General features: G+C 44.0%; 1 protein-coding gene across 1 annotated transcript in view; it reads left to right on the top strand.

Moving 5' to 3' along the window:
* Positions 1-15481, top strand: part of Rep (Rab escort protein) — a 51712-nt gene that overhangs the window by 20598 nt on the left and 15633 nt on the right. The window contains exons 7-8 of the mRNA XM_065454339.1: positions 7241-7356; positions 12995-13101. Of these exons, the coding sequence (XP_065310411.1) occupies positions 7241-7356; positions 12995-13101 (223 nt within the window). The remainder of the gene's footprint in view (positions 1-7240; positions 7357-12994; positions 13102-15481) is intronic.

Raw genomic sequence — 15481 nt, 5'->3', positions numbered from 1 at the left:
TCTCTTGGTACCCATTCTGTAACCCTAATAGTCCAACGGTTATGTAACCTGTGCTTTACATGACCTGCCCAGCTCTATTTTTTTCTCTTGATGTCAATTAGAATATTGCCTATACCCGTTTGCTCTCTGATCCAAACCGCTCTCCTTCTGTCTCTTAACGTTATGCCTAGCAATCTTCGTTCCATCGCTCTTTACGCGGTCCTAAACTTGTTCTCAAGCTTCTTTATCAGTCTCCAAGTCTCTGCCATATATGTCAGCACTGGTAAAATGCACTGATTCTACACCTTCCTTTTCAATGATAATGGTAAGCTTCCAGTCAGGAGCTGGCAATGTCTGCCGTATGCGATCCAACCTATTCTTATTCTTCTGTGAATTTCCTTCTCATGATCAGGGTTCCCTGTGATTAATTGACCTAGGTAAACATACTCCTTCACAGACTCTAGAAGCTGACTGGCAATCCTGAACTCTTGTTCCTTTGCCCGGCTATTTATCATTATCTTTGTCTTCTGCATATTAATCTTCAATTAATCTTCAATCCCACTCTTACACTCTCTCTGTTAAGGTCCTCAATCATTTGTTGTAACTCATCTGCATTGTTGCTGAATAGAACAATGTCATCGGCAAACCTAAGGTTGCCGAGATATTCGCCATCGATCTTTACTTCTAAGCCTTCCAAGTTTAATAGCTTGAATATTTCTTCCAAGCACGCAGTGAATAGCATTGGAGAGATTGTGTCTCCCTGTCTGACCCCTTTCTTTATAGGTATCTTCCTGCTTTTCTTGTGTAGAATTAAGGTAGTTGTAAAACCTCCGTAGATATTTTCCAAGGTATTTATGAAGCATTCTGTACCCCTTGGTTACGTAATGCCGCTATGACTTTTGGTATCTCTACTGAATCAAATGCATTTTCATAATTTATGAAAGCCATATAGAGTGGCTTATTATACTCTGCAAATTTCTCGATTACCTGAATAATGACATGGATGTGATCCATTGTAGAGTAAACCTTCCCGAAGCCAGCTTGTTCCCTTGGTTGACTAAAGTCCAGTGTTGCCCTTATTCTATTAGAGATTATTTTGGTAAATATTTTATATAATACTGGGAGTAAGCTAATGGGCCTGTAATTTTTCAATTCTTTAACGTCTCCCTTTCTGTGGATTAGTATAATGTTTGCATTCTTCCAGTTTTCTGGGACCTTTGCAGTCGATAGACACTTTGTATAGAGAGCCGCCACTTTTCCAAGCATTATGTCTCCTCCATCTTTGATTAAACCGACTGTTATTCCATCTTCTCGTGCTGCTCTTCCTTGTTTTATGTATTGCAGGGCCCTTCCGACCTCTTCGCTAGTTATAGGAGGAGTTTTTGTATCCTGTTCATTGCTGTTTATGATTGCGGTATCCTGACTCCTCTGGGTACAGTTGTGGGGATGCGCGACCCTCGCGCCTCCCCTGATGTTTTTCCCGCATAGCGCGTCTCCTGTGGTCCCGCTTCGCCGCGTGGCCTGCGTGACGTCAGCGCGGTCGATGTGGTTGAAGCGCAGTCCGAGAGATGGCGCGAGCGTCGCGCCGCTGCGCGGTTACTTGGGTTCGGGAAAGACAAGGCACTCTCTCTTGGGGGTTCGGGAAGCGAGCGGGACGGACGTGCCATGCCGCGCACCGACCGATGCTTCGGCGAGACCGTCTCGCGTGGCCGCCTTCGAACGCGCCACGATTCGCGTGACCATATACGCGAACGACCAGGCGCTGGGATCCAGCATGGGGCGAACATATTCGCTCGCGAGGATGCGGTGAATCGGACTTCTAGATTTGTCGCGCGCCCATCGGCATGTTCTGTGGATAGCAACTCGGCTAGCAGGCATTGATGTATGAAAGGTGCAATAAATGCCCTTGTGATTGTTTGCACTACTGTGTTGTCGTTCCTTTGTCCCAAGAGTACGGTGTGAGAATCCCACCCCAGACCTCACACAGTATAGAATTCTTCCGCTGCTTTTACTAGGTCTTTGAGATTGCTGATGAGGTTACCCTGCTTATCTTTTAGTGCATACATCTTGGTTTGTCCTATGCCAAATTTCTTTGTCACTGATTTCAGGCTGCGTCCATTTTTTACGGCTTCTTCAGTCTTTCTCACGTTATAGTTTCGAATGTCGCTTATTTTTGCCTTGTTGATCAGTTCCGCGAATTCTATATTATCTCTTGAGTCAGACACTTTCATTTTTTGTCGTTTCTTTATTAGGCCCTTGGTTACTTGGGAGAGCTTGCCTACTGGTTGCCTTGGTGCCATTCACTGATAGGGAGGTGCAAATGCTATCGTGTTCCATCTGCTCAATTTTAGCATGAGGAGCTGCCTTCTCTAAAATAGGCTGGTTAGTCTTCGCAGAATCAAGCTACCATATAGACTTAGCAGGTTGGGTTGGATAACGGCGGCAAGCACAAATTTCACTGATGTACAACTATGGTGGTGACTGGACATGGCTATGCAAGGTGTGTGAGCACTGATGCTTATATTTTCATGCTGCCCCTGTCTTTTTCACGCTAAAAGTAGTAGCTATCGTAGGCGTCAAATACATGGGAACAGCAAGGCCAGAGGTTCCCACTGCGCCAACTAGAGAAGATACTTTTTTCTTTCATTCTTCTCGTCTCCCAGAAATGAAAAGAAAGGCTTCACTGCGTGAGCCAGCTCGTTTGCGTCTAGTTGTGAAAAAAGCGGTTATTTGTGATTGTTGGAGAGGAAAAAATAAAAAATAATTTCAGCAGAGACACCTAAAACTGCTTACGTGGGGGAATGCGAAAGCATTATACCATTTGTAGACCTCAAAATGTCAACGCACTCATTTTACATACTCATAACGTGGCGCCACCTCCTCCCTATTGGCTGTGCCATCACATGCTCAATGACGCACGCACTAGGCCATACCATTAGCCAGCCAAAGTGACATGTGCAGTGACACATGCACTATGCACACCTTTAGTCAGCCAGAACCGTGGAGCCACTGTAGCGTCAGGAAAGCGTGATCGTTTCGCACCTGGGTTTGATTCCCACCCAGACTGAAATGTGCCAAATTTTCTATTCAAGGTAATTAACTTGTATACAGGAACCTCCTTGAGAAATTTGACATGAATCCGAGCATTTCTGATGTGTTTTACTCTTTACGCTGTTGGTCATTTTTGGTACCATCACATGGTCACGCCGCTGCCATATTTTCACATAATGGGGCATGTAATACATTAAAAAGTGAAATTCTGCTGGCCACACAGGTGACACCTGAACAACAGCCAAAAAGGATGATGCAGTAGAGACTACTATCGATATTAGAGTGTACTAGAATAAGGTTAAATAGGTCGGATGGCACTCTCCCGCTGAAGTGCCACATGACGAAAAATTGTGCGAGGGTGCTGCGAACGAACTAGATTCTGTAGCATACCTGATTAATCCAAGCAGATTAGGTGATTATTTGTCACCGCCCTTTTTCAAAGGGGTGCTAATAAATCATAATTATCATCATTATTGGGGCGGAGACGAGCTCCATGGCATATTCGACATACTTTCGCTGCAGCGCTGACACTGATTGTACATGTATGCTCTTCTGTGGTGCTTTATTTCAACTGCAAACTTGTACTTGTAATGCTTTGCGATGTATATATATTTGAGGCATTGATTATACAACACGACGTCTTCCATTTTGCTGTCATTGTGCAGTGCATCATCTGCTAGCGAGCGGACATTTGTTGCGTGGACGCCAAGTTTTTGTTGTAGAAAGTTTGTACAGTACATCTTATTAATGACTTTATTTGCTTTCGCGCACCCATGACTCTTGCTGGCCAGTACCAAGTGTAATTTTACCTTGGAAAACTGTTTGCTTCAACACTGTTTCCTAAAAGTAACAAGTAAATTTGTCACTGCAGCCGCCTATCTGCAACATGAAGCTACGTAAGAAAATTTTATTGGTATCATGTTGTTTCATGCCTGCTTCTTGTTGATGGAATATTAAAGAGCAGCGACAATAATCGAACAGAACAATATTATAGTGAAATGAACCAACTGTATTAACTGCGTGGTGCAAAGAGGAGAAGCAGAGGACTAATTACTTCTTGGTAAATCAAAGGGTGCATAGACATATTTACAACATATAGTATATAGTAGAAAAATGATCAGATATTTTAAGTGCGCTAATTGATAAATTAAAGATACTCGAACAGAATAAGCATGTTTGCAGCAATAGAAACAGCACCATTATACCTTATGGCATGGTGGTGCCATGAAATCTGCCACATCTACCAGAAAGTGCAGGGGTTCTTGCATATTGGTCGCTCTTTTGGGGGAGGTTTCTAACCGGAAACATCGTGTAGACTGAATCATAGATATTGTACAACTAGTGATGCTGTGAGCTATCTGACACAGGCGCGCCTCAAAGCAGGCAAAGTTTAACTGCGACAGTAATAAAGTAGAAGTATGCAAACATCCGAAATTTCAAATAAAAGGACACTTAGCCCACTGATGGATGCGCATGTGGTCACTTCAGGTGAACATGCCTATGGCCTGGCGACGGCAACAGCCAGGCCACGATGGTATTTGAAATTCGAGTTATTGTGGAGCTTTGTCGCTATTGGCCCCCAGAGGGCTAATATTCCCAATGTCATCTTTCTCGGACAAAGGTTTCTTTAGAGAGCTCTGGCGGGGCCTCATGCAAGGGGCCGAGCAATGGCTCACAGCGTGAAACTGTATGCAGCTGTGTTAATTTTGTGTCACGGACAATTCTCCAGAGAAGAGACCCACTATGGAAGTGTGCATGGCAACTTTGAGCAAGTCTGTGGTTGGAGGTCTTATAACAGATGTAACTAAATTTTATTACAGTTTTAGTGCACTCTAGATGGAACCAGCCAAGGTAGACTAATGGGCTTTCCAAGAAAAGGAACGATATCAATGATTAAACGCTTTTACAAACAACGATATAAAGCCAGCAGTCAATGAATTAAGCCAAGGAAAACACGGGGTTAAGTACCTGTGGATGAAATTGAAATGTAGAAAATAATGAAGGAAAAGGGTAAATGAAAGTGGATGAAAAGATCACCTGTTGTTGGTGGGCACCAAACCCACAATGTTCGCATTATGCATGCAATACAAGTAAAACTCTTGCTTGGGCTAGTTGGTTCATGCTTGTTGAACAATGAAGGGAGCTTCCTTGTAGAGCATTGCAGAGACTGCACTAATTGCCACCCCCAGTTCGAAAGAACTAAATTTTTGAAGTTTGGAAAAGACAAGTTCGAGCGAGAGATTGTGGAAGCCTATTTCATCATGAAAGAGGGAAACAAATGCGTCAGCAGGCCATCCATTGTACTTAGTGACAAGGAGACTACTTTTTTAGAAGGCTTCATTTAGGGCTGATGTTAGAGTGCTTTCATTTAGGTTTTACCATTTATCTTCCTTTTATTTATTTAGTGTTTATTTTTGTTGGCGATTTTTTAGTGGCCCTTGCAGGTTTTTGTCGCCTTTTTTCATTTTGATGCAGACACTGTTCTTAGACCCTTTTTTGTTCAACTGTCCTGTCCATTTCATTGTTTGTCACATGGTTCATTTTTCGCGCATTCACACGTTTTACTAATTTTATTTGTGAGTGACTTTAGAAATTTTAGATTTGATGCAGACACTGTTCTTTAGATGCCCTTTCTTTATGTTTTTGCGTGTTATTTGTTGGCCATTATTCTCAGTCATGCAGGTTTTGTCACTGACTGGTCCTTAGGCGTTTGAATGGTGTTAGTGTTGGATAGTTTGCTAGTGAAGCTAGATGGTACTTGTTAGGTCTCGTTTTCTCCCCGTTGGCTTGTTAATGACTGTGCTCGATTAATTGCTTCCTGTGATGCTCCACGTGTGGTTCTTGTTTGCTGATTTGATCTATTGTGCCAGATATGATTTCTGAGTGGTCAATGGATTGCTGTATTTTACTTCTAATGTTTCGTGCGTGATTCGGCTTGGTTGACCTACATAAGGCAGGCTTTCTGTAGAAATAAACTTAGTTGTGAGTGGCGCCGATCCTGTCATTTGTGTTATTCTTCTGTCCTAATTTATTGCGCCTTGCTCTTTACACATTCAAGCATGCAATACACAGCAGTGAACAAGAGTGTTAGAAAAAGGATATTACCTAACTGCACAGACTGACGTACAGACTGAATCAGGAAGACTGGGAAGATAAATGTAATCTCCACGGCTGGTCCAGCGTTCTCCTTAAATGTGCCAGCAGGTGAAATGAAGTATAAATAGATAAGGCTAATCCAGTTGTACTTGCTATTCAGATCATATTCAATTCCAGAATTTTTGTATTAAAATTATCAAATAATCATTTTTGTTTGAATGTAAGCATAACAGCACTTTGAAGTCTCGAGAGCAAGTGGCGGTTCCGAATGATTCTGCTGCAGGAGAGCCGTGGCTCTTGCATAGAGGTGCACCAGTTCCTGAACTGCACTGGGGTTGCTAACTTTTGTTTAAAGGGACTGATAGACAATTTTTATGGTACCCATTTTTTTAGTGCAATGGTAAGCTTATAGGTCATTGTGTCAACTCATGCAATGGTAACATGGAAAATGCAGTAAAACATTTTTTAGCAGAATTTTTCTATCTACAGTGACGATGTAGTCGTTCATTAAAAGCATGGTAGAAACAGTGATAGGTGAGCACGATAGTGATCATATGCCAGCATTGGTATAAGGCAGGCAACTGCAATCATAGTTGTGAGAAAGTATTGTTTTGTTTATCAAGCAGATGTTCCTGTGATTCATGTTTTCCGAAGTGTTAAATTATGTCTACAATAATAGCTACGTGCTTTCGTGGTTGCCTGTCTAACAGCTTTGGCCATTAACAAGTCAAGGGCATTTTTTAGCCAAGTTCTCTAAAGTGAAACGACACTTTTACATGTGATATGCAGTACAGCTTGTTGCCATAGCCACATATGCGGTTTTAATTTCTTAAGCATGCCTCTTGAAGATGTGACCAAGCTGTAACAAAGGATTATAACTCGCGTGCCTGCTCAGAATTTTTGTACGCATGCAATGGCAATCACATGTGCTGCCATGCATTTCACATGCTAAGAATTTCGCACGCATACAACTGCAATCATGTGCGCTGCCATGCATTGAGGGATGCGCGCACCTGCACATCAGCATTTTTTGCAGCTTGCTGATTTGCAAGTGCTTTAATTCTCTGTTGATGAGATTAGAGTCTTAAGGAGGGGGGGGGGGGTGCTTGACCAGGTTTCGAAGGTAGGCCCTTCCTGGAGTTTCTCCAGTCAAGGCAGCTGAGCAAGAATGTTGAGCACTATGTGCTGCATGCCATTGCCATGGTGGATGGAACAACACCAACACTGCAGGTAAGCTTCTGGCATGCAGTGTACTTGGTGCAACTGGCCACTCTGCAGCAGCGTGTGATACACAGCTACTTGACCAGCCTTCTTTCGCCAAGTTCTCTAATGCATGTATGCCTGCTTCAATTCTGATGAGGTTATCCAGCCTTACCACAAACATTCCAGTATCTCAAGTGTTTGTGTTCTCCTACATTAAAAAAGAAGCACAAACAGATACCTTAAGGCACCAAAGTGGTACTAAAAACTGCCATATGTAATGCTCTTTGTTTCTTCACCATGAAACCAAAGACTACATGGATTGGCTGATTCACTGTGATGTCACAGATGGCTTACATTTATGTACTTGCCAGTAACTGCCGACACTTTTATCACATAAGGCTGCCTTCACCCACATAATCAATGGCATTAGTACAGCGGTGAGGAAAGGAGTTAATGTTGTGTAGAAGCCAGTGTGCAGACTTCTGGAAAGTTTCAACCACAAGACAGGTTAGCAGCACAGCAGGCCATGCTGCCAGTGTTCTGCCAAACTTGTGGTTTCACTTACCAGCTGCTGCTACTCTATTTTGGTGGAATAAAGTGTTGAGAAATTAACTTGCACTGACTTGTTTTTCACATCTCAGCTGTAGCTTGTTGGGATGCTGGGCTCCCTAGCATCCCCTGACATTCTCAGGGTGTCTACCAACCAGGAAAACTAAGGGAATTTGTGCTTCTATCAGGGAAAATTAGCTGTAATTTTATTGAAAGGGAACGAAAGTCGCAGTAATGCTGGCTCGCGTAACAGAGAGGGATTGTAACAAATCGTCTTTTGACGCCGTGTCGTTGGCTGGAGCAATGCCTCCTTTACTATAGAATAAGGTCCTTTACTAGATGCATTGCTCGCATTGCTCGCTTTCCCATTGTAGCGGCGATTCCCTTAGTTCAGCATAAATTTCGTGAGGCGGCACTCATTGCCTTTCAACCTATAAAGCGAGGTATGAGAAGAAAGGAGAATCATGTGCTTGCTGCGGTAAAGCTAGGAAAACTATGGAGCATGCTTTATTAGAATGTGAACACGTCTACCCAGCGGTCGATTTAGGCACCACTGGCCTCCTTGAAGCCCTTGGGTTCAGTAGAAGCAGTGGTAAAGTAAACATGTCTGCAATAGGCATTAGTAAGAGGCGATTGCAGGATTGGTGGAAGAAAAGTAGGGAAACGACAAAAGACGGAGACGTACAAAAGCACAGTTTGCAATAGGGGATCAGAAAATTTGGATGTGGTAGTTCATAGTGTTTTTTTCTTTTTTATTGTTTAACCAAGGTAGGACATTAGGCAGTATAATTGCAAGAGCTTGGTGGCACAACCCACCGCCCCGTTCCAAAAAGGACGCTCATAACATCCATCCATCCATCCACTTCCGGCGGCGGCGGCCGAATGCTTCCACCAGCGTGTTCGTAGAGCCAATACTAGAGCCGATATGCACGGGTGTCTGTTAGCGAGCGTTCTCGCGGGCCTCCGAAATGGTGACAGATGCCACAAAGGCTCAGAGGCTGCAGCACATGATCTAAGTTGCAGGCATTTGTCATGAGAGGCGCTCGTTGCCTTTTTGCGGAGACGAGAAAAGGGGGATATATGGTGATTATAAAGAAGGAAAGAGACGCTTAAATTCTGCAGCCCATCAGGACGAACGGCGCAGTGCCATAGGGGAGAGGGGGAGTAGGAGGTAAAGAGGAAAGAAGTGAGAGATGGTTCAGGGGGCTTATCCGCACATGGCAGCAGAGGAGGCAGGGACCGGCAGGGGCAGGTGCACTCAATGGTATGCTGCTATCCCACTCGCCTCCATGAACTCCACAAGGCTGTGTAGTGCCGGGAGATGGTAGCGGGGTGGGAACAGCAAGTCGGAGAGTGAGCCTGCAGGAAGGCCCTGCAGTCTATAGGCTTGGGTGACCCTCGAACGTTCCTGTGCTAGGACCGGGCAGGTGCATAGGAGGTGTTCGAGGGTCTCGGGATCGCCGCATCGTCGGCAAAAGGGGGAGGCGCGTCGGCCTTTGGCATGAAGTCTGGCTGCTGTCCATATGCAGCCAGTCCGGAGTCGCAGCAGGGTGGCCCTATCTCGCCTGGTGAGGCCAGACTCGAGGAGCAGCTTGGGAAAAGAGAGAGGGCACATAACCGAGTTTACCGGACAACGCAACAGGCATCTAGTAAAGGAGGCATTGACTGGAGGAGTTGCCAGTGTACAGTCAATGGCCGACTTTCCGGACGCCCGATGGCTCCGCGGTACCATCACGCACCCCACAGAGTCAAAGAAGTCTGAAATTTCGGATGCAAGAGCCCTTCGCCGTCCTATTTTCTGGACTTTTTGCCGTGACCGCAGGTCCGAAACGGCGTTAATCAAAGCCACCACTGCCGCCGTTTTGATTACCTCGCTGTCGTGGTAAACGCTAGACCTAGCTGCTTCAACGTTCGTTATTACGCTTCCTGCCATTCGGCGCCGTGTTTTTCGTTGAAATAATTCGCCGCTGTAAGCAATGGTACAGACTCCGTCTTTGTGGTCCTCGCGATTGGCTTTGAAGCTTGGAAAGTACCGCGCATTGCATAACGCCGGTTCCCAAAAGTCAGCTTTGCCTCGATATAGAAATGTTAAGCGGTGAAGCATAACAAGCGTGGGAACGGGACACAGTAGCTATTCCTTAATTATACACGCGTCCATCCGCCATCTCCTGTCACAGTAGGGGCACCAATATGTCTAATAAGCGTGCTGGTAGGCTTTCCGGATGTGCCTGTGGCGATTTGAGCCTTTAATGGCAGTAAAAGACATGCATTCATTTTTTCGGACTGCCCGATTTTACGGACGTTTTCGCGGCCCTTAGGGAGTCCGAAAAATCGGACGTTGACTGTACAGCTGACGAAGAGGATGCATCAAATGGTCCGTGGGGCGAACGCGGGGTGGAAGGAGGACGAGAACAGAGAGGACCTACGCATTGAGGAATGAACGGGAAAGGAAGCCTGCCGCCGCTTTTTTCAAGGTGCTTGAGCTCAAAAAACAGTGTTGGCTGACGCCGGAATGCAGGTGTTCCTCATCCAAACCGAAATAAACTCTTTAAAGCAGTGAAGCGCAACACTGAGGCGCTGTGTGCGGACTGAGAGTATATCAGGAGAGTTGAGGTTAACGCACCAGCTGTTACGAATCTCATTTGTAACAAAGTTCGGGCCTCACACCAATGAGATGGCTATAAATTGATAAAAGTAGCTTGTATCACCTTCAGTCACGGCGGCCACATTTGTAGACGCAACCTATTTTTGCCATTTCTGTGCAGTGGTAGCAAGGAATAGAGCATGAACATTAAGCTTACGGCAAATTGAACATTCTGATAACCTAAATTACTTCCATTCTGCTTCTGAGTGATATGTATTGTTACAGAGTATCGCTTTGGTGAAGGCACTGCCATGTTTTACATGACGCTTGGTGTGGGGCATGTTGGTAGCAACCTTGAAATATATATTTTTATTTCTGGAAATGCTTGAGGCTAATGAATAACTTGTACATGTAATTCGAGTAGGCGATTTAATCCTTTTTATGAAGAAACGTAGCATGACTGACTTTACAATATTCAAATATTTAGCTACTCTGTAATTATAATGACTCATCAGAAAATGCTCAGAGTCATTCTATCACCTTGATTTGCTTTCAGTAGAGTCTCAAGCACCACCTATGTTTCACACATATGTATCCACAGTCGATCATAATTCGTGACTGAAGTGGATATTCTAAAATGTTTGTTTATGCATGCATCTCGTTTTTATTCATATTTGAGAATGTTCCATGCGATTTGCAATGAGTTATACCATTTTTTCCAGTTATATTATTTGCTGTGCATTTTACTAACCCCTCACTCCAGATTTTTTTTTTATCGAACAGATGATGCTCCTTGCCATTCAAACTAGATTAAGTTGTTTTTTAGCATGCTTACTAGAGAGTGACAGCATCAGGCGACATAGTGTGAGCCTGTCTTTACATAAAACAAAGTTCTGTGTCACTCAGGGAATTTTGCAAAGGCACTCAGGGAAAACCTGGAAAACTCGGGGAATTCAGAAATGTCAACTTGGTAGACACCCTGATTCTATACCCTGCATGACATTTGCCTGTTTGCAAGAGCCACTTCGTCATAGTTGTGGCAGCTATGCCAGGAGATGGCGCTCTACTGGTGTTGCCTTGCAGCACTTGTGGTGGTGCACTAACTACCGCCCTTGTTGCCATAACTCTGATGTACCTCACTGGATGCACCAAGTTCCTCGTGGCGCTGGCATTGTGCTGCACCATGAGGAATGTGCTTCCTCCTCTTTGGGCTTTGGGATCTTGGTACACATGAACGTTGCACGCCTCTCATTGGTCAGCTTCACTATCCCAAAGGAGATTTTGCACTTTGCATTTTAAAGCATGATGTTGGCATGGGCAGACACAATTTCTCTTGCCCTCTTCAGTTCGCGGGATTCCACCTATGCACAACTTAGGCCTCGGAGACCAAAAGAGCCAACGTTTGCTCAGAAACATTAGGTTGGCAATATTGAACATCTTCAGTTCCTTAGAACAGTCTCTGGAGAGTACTAGTATTTTGCCACTGGAATGTTTCATGTGAAAAGCAGTAAACGCCATTTGTTTCCGCTTTAGTATTACTATCATGTCCATTGTTTCCCCAGGCACTCTCCTCATGGGTGGCACATGTCCAATGAGCACACACAGTCGCGCAGTAGAGGTTAAGTTTGAAAGACCACAGTTATGTATCATGCTCATAGTTTTCAAATCTACGCAAGCCTTGGGTCATAAAGCACAATCAGTATAAAATCCTGGATTTTTTTGGCACATCCAAATTGAAGATGCTCAATGCTGTCTGCTCAGTCTGATAACTCCAGTCCCATAAATCCACTGATTATATTTCTACTAACCTGATTGACACAATGAGTGGTCGCATACCATCAATCACATTTGCCTTAGGCAAGGTAAACTTGTTCTACATCATAAAACAGTAAACCATTTCTGTCAATGGCAGCATCAGTCTCGACGCTCATTAATAAACCATGATGATGCCACACAACAGCAACATAAATCTGTTTCATGTACACAACAATTATGAAACCAAACAAAGCATGCTGTCAGTAAAATTCGAAAAAAAACCTGAAAAAAAAAAAGAAAGAAAGATAGTAGGTCTGACAGCTGCTATGACAGGAGGCTAGGGGGAGCACTGGAGCCTTCATGAAAATGGCTGCTAGTGATGCACAGTACTTTGTCATCCAGTTTCTGCTCGAATGCGAAAGCCACTCATCGGGAAGGGCTATCCTCAAACTGAGCACCGACATAAGAGGGATACTGTGCAGCTGTCCTTGGACTGCTCGACACAGCTGCTCAGGCAAATAACATATAATGCAGTGCCTTGGGGAGTTCTGGACAGTCCAGGATGACAAATCAAAGGTGCCTTTGAATGATTCTTAAGCTAAATTTTTCCAGTAAGGTGTTTTCAATATCAGACAGTGGAGTGGAGAGGTGCTCCCCACCCATAGTCTAATTGGTGGCTTTGGTGGAGCTGAAGAAAACACCTTCACGAGGCACTTGTTTGTGGCTGAAAAACTGCTTATTAAAATTTGTACTTTTCTTACTTTTGTTGTGGGGCAGGCATTAAAATCTGTTCAGAAGTTTCTTGATTCACTGGGAAGATATGGCAACAGCCCATTCCTGGCTTCACTGTATGGAAGTGGAGAACTGCCCCAGTGTTTCTGTAGGTAAGCCATTTCCCTGTAATAGTATTAATTGCACTGAAAGCATGTTTATTCTCTTCAGGTTGAAAGGGAGGTTGGTGTAGATACTGCCGAACCTTGTTATATCCGATTGTTAAATCTGTTAAAGCATACATACTAACAACATGGAAGAAAAAAAGATAAGTTCTGTGCAAAAGAAACACAAGCGTAATGCCTCCAAGAGGCCTGTGATGGCCTGTTGGCAGCTTGATGTGCAGTACATGAAAAGGAAACAATAAATTACATGCATTTTGCACTGTTGCTTATATGCAACTGTGCAATCCGTGTGACCACAGAGGATTGGCATGTTGGCTTGGCAGCTGTGATCTAACGAAGCCAAGTTGCTGACCAAAACTTCTGTTGCTACAGCTGTCAACTTGTCCATGCGTGTGATCTTGCCAATATTGCTGATAAGTGCTATGGGTATGTATGTATTAACAGCGAGATTTCTTTTGTTGTGTCTTGTTGCCAACCACTATGCCTGTTGTCGAAAAATTTTCATCACAGCTGTACTTTTCTAGCCTAACCAGTGCCACTTGGTCAGAAGTTAGCAAGGTTGCGGTTTGGTGTTGAGCCAGTGTGGTGTCATCTTTCTTTGTGGCTGCTATGTTTGCAGCATTGCAGATGCAGATCATGTTTGGAAAAATTGAGTGGTGCACCATGTGCAATCTGAAATTGCGGTTGCTATTATACCACATTGGTTCTAGAGGTAGCTGCAGTGCCCCTAATAAACATGAATAATCGTACAAATCCAAAGAGTCAAGCAACTGAAGAAATTGGTCGACATTGGTATGTGGTATTTTTGCTTCCAGAAAACACATTTTGAGCATCGAGCAAACCAAATTCACCAACAATTACGATAGTCCGGTATGCAAAATTTGAGTGCAGCTCTGCATGCATTTTCATTTTGTGTGTGAGTATTATGTCTTATGATTATATAGGTTTATATTAGGAAGAGAATGCTGTGAGTAGCATGCTTTGTTTGCATACAGACGATGCTAGCTGCTCTGGTGCCATATCGTAGCAATCATCGCCACACAGCCCATCTTGCACAGCACTGTGCTTTTCTTGTCACGCTTTCATTCCACCAATGATGAGAGTGGCCCTTTGTTGCGAGAAAACCTTGCCACCAGTGTAAGTGGCGACAACACCCAAGGGAGTGTTACATCGAGCTTTACTCGTAGCCGCTCGCCATCACCGTTGCAGGAGCAGTGATACATGTCACACACACTGGTATCGCAGACTGACCTCAGCAGCTGACGCCGCAGACGATCGTAGCCCTCCCCACCTCACGCCACCCTGGCCTCCCCTCGGAGGTTCAGATGAGATTGCCATGTTGTGGCCTTCGGCAACTCGGCGCATGCATAGGCCATTTCCTCTCCATTCCTCCTCTACTTTCCCCGCATGCGCTCTTCTTTCATCTACCGTTGCGCTCTGCGTTTGCTTTCATCTTTCGCCTGTGCTCATTAGCTCGGTTACGAGGTATAGCACTGCCGCTCAAGGCAAGAATGGGCACTCAAGAGCTGCACTCTAAAATTTGCATTGCTGTAACCGTGTCTGATCTTGCTTTTTTGGTCACATTAAGCAGGGGAACACTCCATTAAATTAAAACACGACCATATAAAATGAAAATAAAACCATTAAAATAAATCAACTTTCTTATTAATTGTTAACGTGATGTGTATTTTTAAAACTATACAGAACTTTTAAAAATCGCATGTGGCAGACAGTGTAATTGTAGTCGTTGAGCTGGATTACCCAAAATGTCTGACATTACCCGCATGAGAAATAAAAGTGCATAATCAACTAGTTAACGAATAGCTTACTAATTTACTTATTAAATAATTAATTTATTGAACATATTACAATTCACGAATTATAGCCGGCCAATTTTCAAGGCATATCCACTTGGAACGACTTTAAGAATCACACAGGTTTTGAGATTTCCGGTAAAAAATGCACAGTTGTTCCTATTACCTTTATTTAGCAATCTAGCGGTTTATGCATTGATGCACAAAAGTAGCTGGAATGTATTTCATCGCCCACTTTGGGAATGAGTACTTGAAACATAAGCCCTGTAACGTAAAACTATTCCCATCTGTTATTATTCTAAATTGGCCATTCGCCCTCTGTGATAGGTCAAGATGGCTCGGGCTCTGCCCATATGGATGTGCTGCCCACCCATATGGGCTGGACCGAAACTGTTCTGACATATCAGGGAGGGCTAATGGCCGATTTGGAATAAAAACAGATGGGAATAGTTTCATGCTATACCAGCCCTGGTGTCATCCTGAAAATCTGTTCCAAGTGGATGCATCATGCGAACTCACTGGCTACAATTTGTAAATTGCAATATGTGCCATGA

Source organism: Dermacentor albipictus, chromosome 3 (genome assembly GCF_038994185.2).
Source record: "Dermacentor albipictus isolate Rhodes 1998 colony chromosome 3, USDA_Dalb.pri_finalv2, whole genome shotgun sequence".
Lineage (NCBI taxonomy): Eukaryota > Metazoa > Arthropoda > Arachnida > Ixodida > Ixodidae > Dermacentor > Dermacentor albipictus.
The sequence above is the reverse complement of the archived record's forward strand: the minus strand, read 5'-3'. Positions and strand labels throughout refer to the sequence as shown.